The sequence below is a fragment of the Muntiacus reevesi genome, chromosome 3 (assembly GCF_963930625.1).
Source record: "Muntiacus reevesi chromosome 3, mMunRee1.1, whole genome shotgun sequence".
Lineage (NCBI taxonomy): Eukaryota > Metazoa > Chordata > Mammalia > Artiodactyla > Cervidae > Muntiacus > Muntiacus reevesi.
The window spans coordinates 48,501,503-48,520,033 of NC_089251.1; the positions used below are offsets into that span (position 1 = coordinate 48,501,503).

An 18,531-nucleotide genomic window follows, 5' to 3' on the forward strand; every position below is an offset into this window, starting at 1 on the left:
TGGCCACAGAAATTCCTCAAACCCAATCACAGAATATCTTTTTAGGGTTAGTTTTGAAGATCTGCTTTTTGTTGCTAACAGATTTTCCTTGACTTATAATGAGGTTATGTCCTGATAAACTCATCATAAGTTGAAAATATCATGTTGTAAATTCATTTAATCTAACATACTGAACATCAGATGTTAATAGAGCTTACCTTAAATGTGCTTTGAACATAGCTTTATAGGTGGGCAAAATCATCTTACACAAAACCTGTATTATTTATTTTTTCAAAAATTAAAAAAAAATTACTTTGGGCTATAGTTGATCTACAATGTTATGTAATTTTCAAGTGTACAAAAATCTGATCCAGTTACACATATACGTAACATATAGCACTGGGAACTCTGCTCAATATTCTTTAGCCTACATGGGAAAATAATTTGAAAAAGAATAGATACATGTATATGGATAACTAAGGCATATTTTAAATAAAGTGTTGAATCCCTAATGTAACTGATTGAATACTGTACTGAAAGTGAAAAATGGAATAGTTGGATGAGTACAGAATAGTTGTAAGTGAATCCATTGTTTCTCCTTGTGATTATGGAATGGTGGGTTGACTGGGAACTGAGGCTGCCTCTACCCAGCATCACGAGAGAGTATCATAGCACATATTGCTAGCCCAGTAAAAGATCAAAAATCAATGTTCAAAGAATAAATGTGTATTTCTCGTGAATGCATATCGCTTTCTCGCCATTGTTAAGTTGAAAAGTCTCTAAGTCAAACCATCATAAGTTGGAAATTATCTGTATACTCTTCAAGATAAAGTATTTGGGGAAAGATACTAAAGCATCTGAGTGAGAAGGCCCTATTTAAAATTTGGGAATGAGTCTACCAAAAATAATAAATAGGAAACAATACACATAGGCTTTCTTTATAGCAGTAATCAACTAGTGGCAGTTCAGGTCTGTTTTAGATAAAATAAAGCTTAAGAATGCATGCTTCCAGGACTCATTTATCAGTTCACTTATCAGTGAACAAACATCCTGATCTACCTTGTCAATATCAGATAACTCGGAAGAAATTTCAAAGACAAAGTGATCAGAATTAATCCAGTTCAGTTCAGTCACTCAGTCGTGTCTGACTGTTTGCGATCCCATGAACCGCAGCACACCAGGCCCCCGGAGTTTACCCAAATTCATTTCCATTGAGTCAGTGATGCCATCCAACCATCTCATCCTCTATCGTCCCCTTCTCCTCCTGCCCTCCTCAATCTTTCCCAGCATTAGGGTCTTTTCAAATGAATGAGCTCTTCATATCAGGTGGCCAGAGTATTGGAGTTTCAGCTTCAACATCAGTCCTTCCAATGAACATCCAGGACTGATCTCCTTTGGATGGACTGGTTGGATCTCCTTGCAGTCCAAGGGACTCTCAAGAGTCTTCTCCAACACCACAGTTCAAAAGCATCAATTCTTCTGTGCTCAGTTTTCTTTATAGTCCAACTCTCACATCCATACATGACCACTGGAGAAACCATAGCCTTGACTAGACGGACCTTTGTTGCTTTGTTGACAAAGTAATGTCTCTGTTTTTTAATATGCTGTCTAGGTTGGTCATAACTTTTCTTCCAAGGAGTAAGCATCTTTTAATTTCATGGCTCAATCCCCATCTGCAGTGATTTTGGAGCCCCCCAAAATAAAGTCTGACACTGTTTCCACTGTTTCCCCATTCTTATTCCTCTTTAAATGACTAGTACATCATTACAAAAGATCATCATTTGTAATTCTGACTTCTGAAACTGTGGAAGCATCAATAACTATGGTTCTTGTAGTTACTTCTTTTTTTCTAAAGCAGGATATGGAGTTTTGTTTGGGGAAAAACATCAGTTCATTATGAAATTCTAACGCAGTAGTTTCTATCATATGGAAGTCTTACTTTAGCTATCAGTGAGGCTACTATAAGTCTGTATTATCACTTCTTTTTGATAGAGCGCTAGCATCATCATGCTGATTTATCTCCAAAATGTACAGTATACATATGCCTTAAATTTAATGGAGATTCTGTGCGAGGAAATAACTTTTAATGGGCTATACCACAAGGTGAGCATATATAGTAAGCCATATTTATGCTTATTATATAATTACTAAATGAATAGATTAAGTTGTGTGTGTGTGTGTGTGTGTGTGTGTGTGTGTGTGCATTAGTCACTCAGTCGAGTCAGACTCTTTGTGACCCCATAGACTGTATCCCACCAGGCTCCTCTGTCCATGGAATTGTCCAGACAAGAATACTGACGTAGGTTGCCATTCCCTTCACCAGGGGATCTTCCCAACCCAGGGATTGAATCTGCATCTCCTGTGTCTCCTGCATTGCAGGCAGATTCTTTACCATCTGAGCCACCAGGGAAACCCTAGATTAGGTTGAAAGTGAAAGTGTTGGCTGCTCAGTTATGTCCAACTTTTTGTGACCCCTTAGACTGTAGCCTACCAAGCTCCTCTGTCCATAGAATTTTCCAAGCAAGAATACTGGAGTGGATTGCCATTTCCTTTTCCAGGGATCTTCCCAGTCCAGGGATCAAACCTGGGTCTCCTACATTGCAGGCAGATTCTTTACTTTCTGAGTCACCAGAGAAGCCCCAGATAGATTAGGTTATCTGGGAGTTATTCAAGGAAGACTTCATTTTGACTCATTACTTGGTAATTATTTTTTAACTTGGTACTTCTCAAAACCTGACTTAAGATTCTGTTACCATTAGAGCATTTTAACTCCATTAAAGAGTTTTCCTTGTTAAGGAGTTTTTCATTTATCTTTAGTTGCTCCTGGAATAAATAACTTGTTTTTGATAATTTTGTTTTCAAATATTCACCTCACAGTGCTCTTGCTTTTTTTAAGCTGCAACAGTAATCAAAGCTCTCTGTTATGTTTGCTGAGTAATTATGACAAATAAAATACTTCAGAGCAGTGCAGCAACAGAATTCATAAAATCTTACTACACACATCTGAAGAGTACATGGATCTAGTAAAATGGTGCCCAAGTCATCATTCTTTTTTTTTTTTTTTTTTAATTTTCAACTCTTGATTCTCTTTATTGGTTTTCTGGAGGGCTCAAATATTGGCTTAAGTCACAGCATTCACATCTGTATACTCTTACTTTTACAAATTTCTTGTGATTGCTTAATAGAGAAAATTGCCTTTTAACCATTTGATCAATTCACTGACAAATTGTTTTTATATATGTCACGGCCCCTAAAATAAGAGGAAAGATTTACCTCTAGAAGCCATTGCTATTTCTTTCTCACTTTCTTTTGCTTCAGCTAAACCTCTCTTTCTGAAAGTAAAGCCTATAAATGATACATATCCTAATTTTATGGGATGATTGTGAAATATCCTAGCAGAGACCTACATAGACAGAAGCACTGTAAGATCTACAATTGCCTTCTAACAAGATCAAGGTGACTCTAAGGTATAATAAATCTGATAATCATTTTTCTAGAATTCAGTAATTCTCAGATTTTATTGGGCATATGAATTACTTAGGGATCTTGTTAAAATACAGAATCTCTTTTAGTAGGTCTGGAGTGGGCCTTAGAGCCTATATTTCTAACAGTTCCTAGGTGACAGTGCTAATCTCCAGAGCTTACTTTGAATCAACTGCCCTATGGGTAAGGCTTAGACAAACTACACTGTTGGTTGTGGAAAGAATTGCTAAGACAAAACGCCTTAGTGCTCTCACCATTGCTTATCATTTTGGAAAAAGTCTTCTGTGTTTATTGCACTTATATTTCGAGGAAGCAGAGAACTGATCAAATAGAAGAGATTTAGTCAGAAAAGTTGTCTTACAATAAAACAAATTGCAAGAAAAAGAAAGGATGATGTGATGTTTGCTAACTGCATTACTTACTGTTGTATAAGAATGGAGGGTCTATTCCTATAATAGAATATTAGGTGATGAGAAATCTATGTCCACCATGGTCTCATAGTTTTATACTCATATCACACTGATTCCATCACTTCATGGCAAATAGAAAGGGGAAAAGTGGAAGCAGTGATAAAACTTTATTTTCTTGGGCTTGAAACTCTGTGAACCTTGACTGTAGCCATAAAATTAAAAGATATGCTCCTTGAAAGAAAAGCGATGACAAACCTAGACAGCATGTTAAAAAGCAGAGACAACACTTTACTGACAAAGATCTGTATAGTCAAAGCTGTGGTTTTTCCAGAAGTCATGTGTGGATGTGAGAGTTGGACCATGTAGAAGGCTGAATGTTGAAGAATTGATGCTTTTGAATTGTGATCTGGAGAAGACTCTTGAGGGTCCCTTGGAATGCAAGGAGATCAAACCTATCAATCCAAAAGGAAATCAACCCTGAATATTCATTGGAAGGACTGATTCTGAAGCTGAAGCTCCAGTGTTTTGACCACCTGATGGGAAGAGCCAACTCATTGGAAAAGACCCTGATGCTGGGAAAGATTAACGGTAAAAGGAGAAGAGGGAAACAGAGGATGAGATGATTAGATAGCATCACTGACTCAATGGATAGGAATTTGAGCAAACTCCAGAAGATAGTAAAGGACAGGGAAGCCTGGCATGCTGCAGTCCATGGGGTCACAGAGAGTCAGACACGATTTAGTGACTAAACAACAGCAGCACCATACCATGACATATCTGAAAATAGGTGCCAAGCCTCTGACTATTGCTGAGCTTTTCCATTGACCAGGGTTCACTGGGATCGTCATTATGTCAAGGTGGCAAGATCATTGACCACTTATACTCTCATCTATGAACTGTAGTATTTTTTCTCTTTTTTGAAGAGAGGCAGAGACTTCGAGGAAATATTTGAGGTGGGACTAAATAAAGTCAAGTATCCTTCTAAGTTAAGATTGAGGAATGTACTGAGTGGGACCTTATTAAAAATTTAGAGAGAAGTTGACACAGCTAATGAGTCTGAATGATGTGATCAGTAGATCCACTTAAAGAGTGTTGATACAAAGCTATACTTAGAAATGATACGAGAACCCCTATGTTCATAGTGCATTGTTCACAATGGTCAAGTCATGGAAATAACCTAAATGTCCACTGAAAGATGAATCGATAAAATTGTGGTATACGTATGTGTGTGTGTGTGTGTGTGTGTGTGTGTGTATGTACACACAATGGAATATTGCTCAGTCATAAAAACATAATAAAACAATGCAATTTGCAGCAACATGGATGGACCTAAAGATTATTATACTAAGTGAAGTAAGTCAGAAAGAGAAAGACAAATATATGATATCACTTATATGTGGAATCTGAAAAGGACACAAATGAACTTATATTTAAAACAGAAACAGAGTCATAGAGAACAAACTTGTGATTGCCACAGGGGAGAAGAGGTGGGGGAGGGATGGATTGGCTGTTGGGGATTAGCAGATGCAAATTATTTTATATAGAATGTACAAACAACAGAGTTTTACTGTACAGTACAGAAAACCATATTCAATATACTGTGATAGGCCATAATGGAAAAGAATATGAAAAAGTTATATAACAATCACTTCACTGTACAGCAGAAATTAATACAATGTTGTAAATCAACTACACTTCAACAAAATAAATTTTTAAAGAAAAGATTGGTGGGTAGCAGCAAGTCTTTACTAATGTAGGAGGGAGAGGATAAAGGTAGGGACAGAAAGACGTAAGCTTGATGGCCCTTCTGAAAGCTATTGGAGTTTGGAGAAGGAAGATATGTTGCTAAGAGAACAAGCCAGGAAATATTTCTAGGAGAAAGAAGAGGTGGGTCAATAGCACTAAATGAGACAGAGTAGTCTGATAAGAAAAAAAATAATTTGATTCAGGCAATTCATTAACTACCTTAGTGAAAGATCAGTTTAAAGAGGACTCTGCTTCAAGATGTGTGGGGATGAAAGTAAAATTTCAGTGGCCTGAGAAATTAATGGAAAGAGAACAAGGACACTAACAAATATGCTTCTCATTTTCAAAAAATATATTTGCACTGACTAATAAAATCTAGACTCCTTCGCTCAGCTTTCAGAACCTTTCAAAGTTTTATTCCACCACATGTGTCTAACCTTGTTTTCTATATCATTGATGTACAGCCCCCTTCTTAAGTGAGAATGGTCTCCTTACTGCCTAGAAAACACCATGTCCATTTTCACATTTCAGTGTTCATGCTATTGCTCTGCATATCTGTTGCTGAAACTTTATGTTCTCTATTTTTTTTTAATCTGCACAAAAGATATGCTTACAAATTGTCAGAGAGGTAATGGGACTGTGTAGATCTTGAATGACTCTTGGATGAAAGTTGGTGTGGGGATTAGACAGTGCCTGGTTAGGGTAAGTGGAGGCATTCCATTCAACCAAGAATTTCTACAGAATAATCATCTCTTAAAAGTTTGCCAAGAAGATGCACTAGATATGTAAAAGTCTGTAGGCCACGTCTGCTCCAGACCTAGTCCCAGCCTCAATGTCAAACTTAAGCACAGAAGTTTATAGTCTCCAGGGCTCATTGGTATGTGTCTTTATTATTTAAATCATCTTTTATGTTCCTCATTAAAATTATAATTTTCTTCATACAGCGTTCTATATTTTGTGTTACAGTTATCTTGGATAATATCGATTTATGGTTTTTGTGAATAGGATATTTTAAACTAGATTTTTCATTGGTAATGCTGTTCTACTTGATTTGTATTGCTGTCTAATATTAGCCACAAATAGTTCTAATAGTTTTTCTTTTAATTCTTTTGTATTTTCTTGATACCATCATAATCTCTATAAGTAATGACAATTTAGTGTCTACCTTTATAATATTTATATCTGTCCTGTCTTTTTTCATATCTAAAAGTTGACTTTGTACTTTAACAAAACACTGAATAACAATGGAGAGAGTTAATAATTATTTCTGTGTTCTAAACTGATTAAGACATGAGCATTTTGGAGCCACCTATTTTTCTCTATATTCTGTGCTCTTATATCCGTTTATGTTCTTCCACCTGTGAGTAAATGAGTTTGCTTTCTAAAAGAGGACTGAAATCATTTGCTGCATTTGAAAGTAATCACACTTTTCTTAGGACCTTCCTGGTAATATTCCATGTTTTATTTTTTGGCACAAACATAACAGATACTTCATATAGATTTGCTATTATGAACATTACCTAAACTGTGCTTAATACAGTAATGAACCATGAGATAACAGAAAAGTTGACATTTGTTTGCTTTTACAGAAAAGGAACCATAATGTAGTCATTTTGATAGATTCATTATCAGCTTGTGCGTCATCCAGCCCAGCATTTTGCTTACAAGTTAAATAAGCAAGGTGACAATATATGGACTTAACATACCCCTTTCCCAATTTGGAACCAGTCCATTGTTCCATGTCTGGTTCTAACTGTTGCTTCTTGACCTGCATACAGATTTCTCAGGAGGCAGGTAAGGTGGTCTGGCATTCCCAGCTCTTTAAGAATTTTCCATAATTTGTTTTGATACACACAGTCAAAGACTATAGCATAGTCAATGAAACAGAAGTAGATGTTTTTCTAGAATTCTCTTGCTTTTTCTACAATCCAACAGATGTTGGCAATGTGATCTCTGGTTCTTCTGCCTTTCCTAAATCCAGTTTGAACATCTGGAAGTTCTCTGTTCACATACTGTTGAAGCCTAGCTTGGAGAATTTTAAGCATTGCTTTGCTAGTATGTGAGATAAGTGCAACTGTGAGGTAGTTTGAACATTCTTTGGCATTGCCTTTCTTTGGGATTGGAGTGAAAACTGACCTTTTCCAGTCCTGTGGCCACTGCTGAGTTTTCTAAATTTGCTGGCATAATGAGTGCAGCACTTTCACATCATCACCCTTTAGGATTTGGAATAACAACTGGAATTCAATCACCTTCACTAACTTTGTTCATAGTAATATTTCCTAAGACCCACTTGACTTCACATTCTAGGATGTCTGGCTCTAGGTGAGAGTTCACACCACTGTGGTCATCAGGGTCATTAAGGTCTTTTAAGTATAGTTCTTCTGTGTATTCTTGCCACCTCTTCTTAATATTTTCTGCTTCTGTTAGGTCCATAGCATTTCTGTCCTTTGCTGTGCCCATTTTTGCATGAAGTGTTCCCTCAGTATCTCTGATTTTCTTGAAGAGATCTCTAGTCTTTCCCATTCTGTTGTTTTCCTGTATTTCTTTGCATTGAGGAAGGCTTTCTTATAGCTCCTTGCTACTCTTTGGAACCCTACATTCAGATGGATATATCTTTCCTTTTGTCCTTTGCCTTTAGCTTCTCTTCTTTTCTCAGCTATCTATAAGGCCTCCTCAGACAACCACTCTGCCTTTTTTCATTTCTTCTTCCTGGGGATGGTTTTGCCCACTGCCTCCTGTACAATGTTACAAACCTCTGTCCATAGTTCTTCAGACACTCTATCAGACCTGATCCCTTGAATCTATTTGTCACTTCCACTGTATAACCATAAAGGATTTGATTTAGGTCATACCTGAATGTTCTAGTGGTTTTCCCTGCTTTCTTCAATTAAAGTCTGAATTTGGCAATAAGGAGTTCATGATCTGAGCTATAGTCAGCTCCTGGTCTTGTTTTTGCTGACTGTATAGAGCTTCTCCATCTTCAGCTGCAAAGAATAGAATCAATCTGATTTCGATATTGACCATCTGGTGATGTCCATGTGTAGAGTCTTCTCACACATGTTCTCACATGTGTTGTTGGAAGAGGGTGTTTTGCTATGACCAGTATGTTCTCTTTGCAAAACTCTGTTAGCCTTTACTCTGCTTCATTTTGTACTCCAAGACCATACTTGCCTCTTACTGCAGGTATCTCTTGACTTCCTATTCTTGTATTCTAGTCCCCTATGATGAAAAAGGCATCTTTTTTTGGTGTTAATTCTAAAAGGTCTTTATAGAACCATTCAACTTCAGCTTCTTCAACATTAGTGGTTAGGGCATAGACTTGGATTGCTGTGATATTGAATGGCTTGCCTTGGAGATGAACCGAGATCATTCTATCATTTTTGAGATTGCACACAAATACTGCATTTTGAACTCTTCTGTTGAATATGAAGGCTACTCCATTTCTTCTAAGGGATTGTTGCCCACAGTAGTAGATATAGTGGTCATCTGAATTAAATTCGCCCATTCTGGTCCATTTTAATTCACTGATTCCTAAAATGTCGATGGTCACTCTTGCCATCTCCTGTTTGACCACTTCCAATTTACCTTGATTCATGGACTTAACTTTCAGTTTCCTATGCAATATTGTTCTTTACAGAATCGAACTTTACTTCCATCCCCATTCACATCCACAAGTGGGTGTTGTTTTCACTTTGGCTTAGCCTCTTCATTCCTGGAGCTATTTCTCCAGTCTTCTCCAGTAGCATATTGGCCACCTACCGACCTGGGAGTTCATCTTTCAGTGTCATATATTTTACACGTCAATGTGTTAATGTAAATCCACATTAAGGAGAATGCTCTTGTCTCTCAGAAAAGTGACTTTGGAGACATACTGTCTGTCTTCTGAAGGTTGCCTCTGTAAGTTGGGGCTTCCCTTGTAGCTCAGATGGCAAAGAATCTGCCTGCAATGCAGGAGACCTGGGTTTGATACCTGGGTTGGGAAGATCCCCTGGAGAAGGGAATAGCTACTGCTGCTGCTGCTAAGTTGCTTCAGTCGTGTCCGATTTTGTGCGACCCCATAGATGGCAGCCCACCAGGCTCCCCCATCCCTGGGATTTTCTAGGCAAGAACACTGGAGTGTGTTGCCATTCCCTTCTCCAATGCATGAAAGTGAAAACTGAAAGTAAAGCCGCTCAGTCGTGTCTGACTCTTAGCGACCCCATGGACTGCAGCCTACGAGGCTCCTCCTTCCATGGGATTTTCCAGGCAAGAGTACTGGAGTGGGGTGCCATTGCCTTCTCTGAGGGAATAGCTACCCTCTCCAGTATTTTCACCTGGAGAATTCCAAGCAGAGGTTACAGTGCTTAGGGTTGCAAAGAGCGAGACACAACTGAATGACTAGCACTTTCTGTAGGTGGAACTGGAAAGACTTTAAAGTGTGACTGACTCCATATACATTTTATAACTAACTACCATTTTTTGGCAGTCTTATTCTTAATGATTTTATCTTTCTTTTTTTAGCTAGTCTTTGTGTTTAAATGTCCTTACAGAGTCCTTCTTTAATTCTCTGTATCTAATTAGTTAGCAATCAAAAGAAAGCTGAATATGATGGTTCCCATTTCTATAGTAACCACGTCTGAAGCAATGGTTCTACTTCATTCATCATCTTAGTTCATTTTCTTAATACTTTTTTTTTCCTTCTGGTATTATATCTTTCCTAATAAACTGACTAGACATTGGTTGTGACTTGCCAAATCACTTTGCTTGCCCTGTAATTTGGAGTAAAGAGCAGAGACTAAAGCCTTTAGAACTTTTCTGTCGACTAGCTTTCTTGATAACTTCCAATAAAAGCTTTAGTTTGCTAAGCAGGATAGACACCTCAGTGCAAATAAACCACAACACCCACATTCCTGTGAATCTGATAAAAATAATGCAGAGGTGTAGATGACTAGCTAAAGAGAATATGAAACAGTTGCATTCATTTCCCTCCCAGACTTCTCACTGGCAGAAAATATTCAGAAGTCAATAGGAGATAAGGTATTTAAAAGATATTAAAAGCTTTGTTAGCAGATTGAATTGCTCTAGATGTAGCACTAAAAGAAGTTTGGCAATTGAAATATGTATCCAAACTATGATACCTAGAAAAGGAGTGATAATGCAAATCTAGTTTCTATTCTGGAAATTTTCGCAGGTTAACCAAATGTTGAGACTGAGTCATTCAGGCTCTTCGGATCAAATTTACCACATTGTTTTTATAAGATGAAATCGGAAATTGCAAGAATCTTCATTTAAAGTCTATGGAAAGTGACACATAAATCATGCATTTTGATGGTCCACCATTAATTAACTACTATTTCATCTCTATCCTCACTTTTGAGCTCACTTAGGTACTGGTTTCCTGACTGAAAGCTCAAAGGCAGTTCCACTGTTTATTCTATTTTCTTTCCTCCCTGAATCTAGGTACTGTAACCAGCACTATATTTGTCAATCTGTGAAAGCACAACCTCCAGTGGATTGAAAATTTTGAGCTACTTACAAGTCTACTCTTCCTCCTTTATTCACATCCTTTTTTTTTTTTCCCCTGCAGGAAATAAATAGCTATTAATTTATATGCTAATCCATATAATTCCACATTTTCCTTAAGATGAGGCTATGTGATATGTATTCGTGATTTAATATACAAAGGATATTTTAAAATTATGAGATAATAATACACTATTTCTGGACAGTTATGCAGAGCAATTTTACAATTGTTCTTTTATATTTAAGGTGACAACACTTGTCAACACAAGCAACAAAGGCCCATCCGGTAAAAAGAAGGGAAGGTCAAAGAAAGCCCATGTACTGGCCGCATCTGTAGAGCAAGCCACTCAGAACTTCCTGGAAAAAGGTGAACAGATTGCTAAGGAGAGTCAAGATCTCAAAGAAGAACTGGTTGCTGCTGTTGAGGATGTACGCAAACAAGGTAGGAAGAACAATATTATTTCAGAGGGATGAATATGATGTTTAAACAGTGGGTTTTTTTCTAGAAAAATAAGACTACTCTTAAATAAGACTACTCAAAAGAGTAGTCCTATTTTTTTTTTTTCGCCTCTATATACACTTCTCATTTTAAATTTTGCTGGAATTAGGTGTATAGGCAGGTAGAAATTTCTTTGTTGTGGCAGTTTAACACAGCTACAGACACTCCATGTCTGCTGTTGCTCTTCAAATTGTTTTCACCTGGTTGATGAAACCAGACTCTCATGTCAAACTTAGGTGTTGGGGAGGATATGATGAGAATCCTTTGTATTTATAAAGTCACTGAAAATTCAAGATTTGATAGATGAAGGGAGGAGAAGAATACAGTGTAAGAAAATTATTATTGCTTTTGTATGATTCCCAAATTTCTATTTTCAGTTCATGACTTTTCTCAAAAATCTCTCTATCTGGTTAACTAGCTACCAATTGATCAATTATATAGCTAGGAAGCTATCAATAATACTATTTAGTATATTAAAATTTTTTAATTGTAGTAAAATACACATAAAATATATTATTATAATCATTTTAAGTGTGTAGTTTGGTCATATAAAGTATAATCATATGGTTGAGTCACTAATTCCATAACTTTTTCACCTTGCAAAACTGAAATTCTATGCCTATTAAACAACCTCCAAGTTTGCCTTTCCCTAAACCACTGGCAATCACTATGTGAGTTTCTTTTTTGATGAGTTTTACTACTCTAGATGCATGCAAGTAGAATCATAGCATTTGTCTTGTTGTTATTGGTTTATTTCACTTAGCATAAGGTCCTTGAGGTTTATGCATATTGTGGCATATGTCAAAATGCCTTTCCTTTTTAGGGCTGAATATTATTTTATTGTATATTTATACTGTGTTTCATTTATCCATTCATCTGTTGGTAGACATTTGTGTGGCTTTAACCTTTTGGCCATTGTGAATAATCCAGCTATGAGCATGGGTATACAAATATCTCTTTATCACCCTGCCTCCAATTCTTTTGGATTTACATCCAGAGGTGATATTGCTAGATCATATAGTAGTTATATTTTTAATTCTTTGAGGAACTTCTCTACTGTTTTTCATAGCAGCCTTGCCATTTTATACTTCTACTAATAGTGCAGAAGGGTTCCAGTTTCTCTATATCCTTGGCAATACTTGTGATTTTCTGTGTTTTTTTTTAAATTTTATAGTAGTAATCACAGTGGATGTCAAATGATATCTCATTGTGATTTTGATTTCCTTTTTTCTAATGATTGACTATATTGAGCATTATTTCGTGTGCTTGTTGGCTATATTTATATCTTCCTTGAAGAAGTGTTTATTTAAGCCCATTGCCTTGTTGTTATAGTTATAAGAGTAGACCCTTTATCAGATATTGTTTTGCAAATATTTTCTCCCTTCCTGTGGGCTACCTTTTGACTCTATTGACTGTATCCTTTGATACACAGACATTTAAAATTTTGATGTGGTCTTGTTCAGCAGCTTTAGTGGAAAATTCTAGGACACCATGAGATTAGAACAAACACCTACCTCCCCCTCACCTCTGTCCTCTGTTTTCTGTCTAATAAATGCCACATTTGTTGTTATTCAGTCTCCCAGTCCTGTCTGACTCTTTGTGACACCATGGACTGCAACATACCAGGCCTGCTTGTCCTTCATCATCTCCTGAAATTTGCCCAAGTTCATGTCCATTGCATCAGTGATGCCATCTAGCCATCTCATCCTCTGATGCCCTCTTCTCCTTCTGACCTCAATCTTTCCTCAGGAATTTTTCCAATGAGTCAGCAGTTTACATCAGATGACCAAAATACTGAAGCTTTGACTTCAATATCAGTCCTTCCAAGGAGTATTCAGGGTTCATTTCCCTTAAGATTGACTGATTTGATCTCCTTGTTGTCCAAGGAACTTTCGGGAGTCTTCTCCAGCACCACAGTTCCAAGGCATCAATTCTTTGTGCTCTGCCTTCTTTATCGTCCAACTCTCACAGCTGTAAGTGACCACTGGGAAAACCATAGCCTTGACTATGTGGACCTTTGTCGGCAGAGTAAAGTCTATGCTTTTCAATACACTGTCTAGGTTTGTCATCACTTTCCTGCCAAGAAGCAATCATCATCTGATTTCATGGTAGTCATCATCTGCAGTGATGCCACATATATGTATTCAGTTGCAGAAATCTTGGTATCATGCTTACTACTTCCGTTTCCTTCCAAATACAATCTACCACGAAGACCCATAGATTTTTTGACTCCTAGCTACCTCTTAAATTGACCAACTTCTATTTTAGTTATTCAGAAGCACCATGTTTTACCTTCTCCAGGGTCTTTATACATTCTTTCTTCTCTCTCATAGTTAAGAAAGACTCATTCTTCCCATCCCAGCTCAAAGAATACCTTCCCAGGGAACCCGTCCCTGACACTCCTGTGATACTCTTTCATGGATATTTCCTTGTCTCTTTCCACTGGATAATATAATTTTTGTGAGGTGGCTTAATTGATAGCTTTGTTCTCTGCCACACTGGAAATTAATGAAGATAGAGAACACCCTGTGTCTCTTTTGCAACCATTGATTTGCAATGCTTGGCATTTGTAAGACTTTAAGAAGTATTTGTTGATTAAATGAAGGAATAGATGATTGAATGTTCTATCACCTTTCTACTTGCAAACCAGCCACTCTTTCAATTTGCAGATGGATATTTGGTCCCTGGAAATACCAAACATCTTTCCATACCAATAATCACCCTTCTTCATACTGCCATGGGCTTCCTATTCTGTTGTTAAATCTAAATGTTAATTCTATTTACATAACACTCATATAAATTGTTTCTTTAATTCAAAGTGTTAAATTTTACATATTTCATCTAATGTAGATGGAATATATTTATATATGTGTTTTAGCAACATAATAGCTTCCAAGTTTCTAAGTGCTATTGAAAACTGGTATTCCTTCTGAATTGCAGATGGACACTTGTGTTCATGCATCTGTAGCCTGGATACTTTCTTTTTCTTTTTTTAGGTTGACTGGGAGATAATAAATTTCACACATTTAAAGTGTGATAAGTTTTGATAAATTTGATAAGTTTTGACAGATGTGTACCACCGTCAATATAGTGAACCTCTCCTACTACAGAGGGTTTTTGTTAACTGGCCTCTAGGCTATTTTCTCAAAGATTTATCTGTCATCATACAAGTTGCATTTTCCTATTTAGTTCCCTTAACCATCCTTAACTTTCCCTTATATTATGCTTAGAAGTTGGTTTTCACACCTTCTGTAGAAATTAATATTTTAGATTTCTCAAAGCTTGTATGAAATGCTGTTTTGGGAGCATAGTATAATAACCAGCATAGTTTTTGGCCAGAATGTCCTAGGAATATTAGAGTGAGAAATTATAAAGTTAATTTAGGACAGCTTATCACTGTTGTTATTCTAGAGAATATTTTAAATTTCCATTATACTAGTGATTTCCTTTACTGAGAAATTATGAATAAGAAATGATACTTATGTATCAAGCCCAGATGCGACATGTCCTTTTTGGAACAAGGTCAAATTCAAGGAAATGTTATATTTGCAAAATAATTTTTCCTGGAAAAATACTTTAAAATTACTTTTTCTGTTTCTCCTATCTTCAGGTACTCTCAAATACACTTCACATGTCTGTCATGTGTATACTTTTCGTCTCTGATGGCAGAGTCCTTGGGCTCTCCTTTCAGTTCTGTGCCCACAGGCTCTCTTTTCTGCTTTCTGTTCCAACTTGGTTCTTTATTGTGTAACCTCATAGACTGTCTGGTTTTGCACAGATTTTCTGATTGACTATTACCTAGATTTTATTTACAAGTGAGAGGCTGAGTTGACTTTGAGAGAAAGGTGGGGAGCAAGGAGGATGGGGGAGCAAGTGAGGACTAGGGTAGGAATATTTAGTCACTGAAACTTTGAAACTTAGGTATCTTCTCTTGGAGAAAGAAATGGAACTCTCTCCAGTATTCTTGCCTGGGAAATCCCATGAACAGAGGAGCCTGGCAGACTACAGCCCATGGGGTCTCAAAAGATTTGGACACAGTGACTAAACAACATCAACAACCAACAGCCTTTCCTCCCAGCATAGAAATCTCTTTCTAAATTCAGAAAACACTTTCTTTCTTTAATGTGGCTCTAGCATCCACACATGCTTACTTATTAAATGATATATGCTTTAGGAATTGAATCTATCGTGTATAATCTTTTTCTATTGAATTTTTTTTGCTTCTTTAAATCAAATGGTGAAAAGCATTGTCACTTTTAAAAAATATTTTCAGCCTGAGCTAAATGCCTGAAGTTTTAGTATAGTACATCTTCATTTTCATATTTTTAATATAGAATCATTTACTGTTATTCTTTCAAAGTTTCACAACACTCATGATTATAATTACTGTAATCTGGCAAGATTATATATGAAATTATCTATTTAACTATGTCATTATTGTATCTCATATAGTTAAATTTAGTGTTGAATTTTGTCATCACTAAAAATATGTACCTTTTAACCCTAAACTACATGTCAGATTTTTTTTAGGTGCTCAGTATGAATGGTGATAATATTTTTGTGTGCTGAGTCACTCAGTCATGTCTGACTCTTTGTGACTCCATGAACTATAGCCTGCCAAGCTCCTTTGTCCATGCAATTCTCCTATCAAGAATACTGGACTGGTAGACAATATTTTTACCCTAGAATATTTCAGTAGAAGATTTTCCTATACTCTAAATTATAGACTGCAAAAGAAGTATATGAGCAGCATTTGTATTAAAAATAAGTAATGAAAATAAATTACTTAAATATATATAAAAAAGAGAAATCATAGTCGAAGCCTAGAATACTGATATTTTAGACTTGGATAAAAATGGGATATTTTAGACTTGGGTAAATATGGTTGGTCAAGGGTGTGTGTGTGTGTGTGTGCATGTGTGTCTGTTTATCATAGATATAGTATTACATATATGTATATTATCTTCCTAATTTAAGTTTAAACTTCATCAGGATATATATATTTCTTTCTGTTCTTAAAGGACCTGGCATGATGCTCCAGCACATGGCAAGTTATAGTCAAAGAAATTTTTATGTGAAGTTAGCAGAGCATCAGATGTTTGATTAATATATTTCCAGTGTTATTTTGGCCATTGACTACACAATTTAAGCTAAATCACCAAACCTATTTCAGTCTTATTGTCTCCAATTTTCAAAAAGAGGTAATAATCATTGTTTTGGCCTTATTGGGTTGTTTTACATAATGGAGACACAAAAGATTTTTGAAAAATTAAATTTTACATAAATGTCAGACAAAATTTATTCTTTATAATTTATTAAATCAATCTGTACTCCTTAAGACAATAGCTGGCTTTCCTATTAATAAACAATGCTAGACCAAGAATCTTAGAGAATTGAATCAGTGTCTTGCAGACTCTCTGAAGAGGACTGCATAAGTCATTGTGGCTTAGAGTTGGTAGTCATTGTAAGTAGTCTTAGCAAACCATGATTGGATAGTTGTATAACCCATGTATTATACATAGAGAAGCTTTTACTAAGGATTGTGGAGGCAGTTATCTCAATGAGGTCTTCATATGGAAGCTCTGACCAGCTTTGGGACAGAGAATGTCAAAACATTTTTAATGTTTACCACCATGCTCTCCTTCAACTGAAAACTCTAGTTTTTAAGCTATGGGCTAATCTTATTGTTTAGTCACTGAGTTGCGTCAGACTCCTTTGCAACCCCATGGACTATAGCCCACCAGGGTCCTCTGTCAATGCGATTCCCCAGGCTAGAATGCTGGAGTGGGTTGCCATTTCCTTCACCAGGAGGTGTTAATCTAGGGGTTCTCATTTTTTAGTGAATATTAGAATTGCTTGGAAAGATTTTGAACTTCCTGAAGTCCAGGCCTCAGACCTTATCATTTAAGTCAGGAACTCTTGAGTGGAACCCAAATCTTGAGATTTTTAAAGCTCCCCAGATGATTTCATTGTGCAACCAATTTGAAAAGACATGGGCTAATATTCTTCTTGCTGATCAACCCCACCTGATGACTCATTAGTGTATGTTAGCAATTGCTTCCCTTTAGGGAGTTGATGGCAGTCAGTCATTTTACAAGATTTATGAGCTTGTAACTTACATAAAGTTAGATAGGGGAAACTGATATAGCATTCTGATATGGCATTCAATACTTAGATGTCACGGATCAATGTAACTAAATACCAAAAGATGTTTTACCTAGTCTGGCATTCTGTAGGCACTCAGGGAATATGTGTTGCGTATGTACTAGAGAGCTAAATCTATAAGACAGTCAGTACTTTCAACTCCAGCATCAGTCCTTCCAATGAATATTCAAGGTCGATTTCCTTTAGAATTGACTGGTTTGATCTCCTTGCAGTCCAAGGGATTCTCAATAGCCTTCTCCAACAGCCCAGTTTGAAAGCATCGATTCTTCGGTGCTCAGCCTTCTTTATGGTCCAACTCTCACATCTGTACATGACTACTGGAAAAACCATAGCTTTGACTAGACAGACCTTTGTTGGAAAACTCATGTCTTTACTTTTTAGTATGCTGTTTAGGTTTGTCATAGATTTTCTTCCAAGGGGCAAGCGTCTTTTAATTTCATGGCTGCAGTCACCATCTGAAGTGATTTTGGAGCCCAAGAAAATAAAGTCTGTCTTTGTTTCCAGTTTTTCTGCTTCTGTTTGCCATGAAGTGATGGGACTGGATGCCATGATCTTAGTTTTTGAATGTTGAATTTTAAGCCAGATTTTTCACTCTCCTCTTTCACTTCCATTTAGAGGTTCTTTAGTTCCTCTTTGCTTTCTGCCATAAGGGTGGTATCATCTGCATATCTGAGGTTATTGATGTTTCTCCTGGCTATCTCCATCCCAGTTTGTGATTCATCCAGCCCAGTATTTTGCATGATGGAC

The 18,531-nt window shown here is 36.6% G+C and overlaps 1 protein-coding gene across 4 annotated transcripts in view; it reads left to right on the top strand.

Annotated features, from left to right (window-relative positions):
• Positions 1-18,531, top strand: part of CTNNA2 (catenin alpha 2) — a 1,156,373-nt gene that overhangs the window by 112,911 nt on the left and 1,024,931 nt on the right. For all 4 annotated transcript variants that reach the window (XM_065927274.1, XM_065927273.1, XM_065927275.1 and 1 more), the window contains exon 2: positions 11,367-11,562. In XM_065927274.1, coding sequence (XP_065783346.1) covers positions 11,367-11,562 — 196 coding nt within the window. The remainder of the gene's footprint in view (positions 1-11,366; positions 11,563-18,531) is intronic.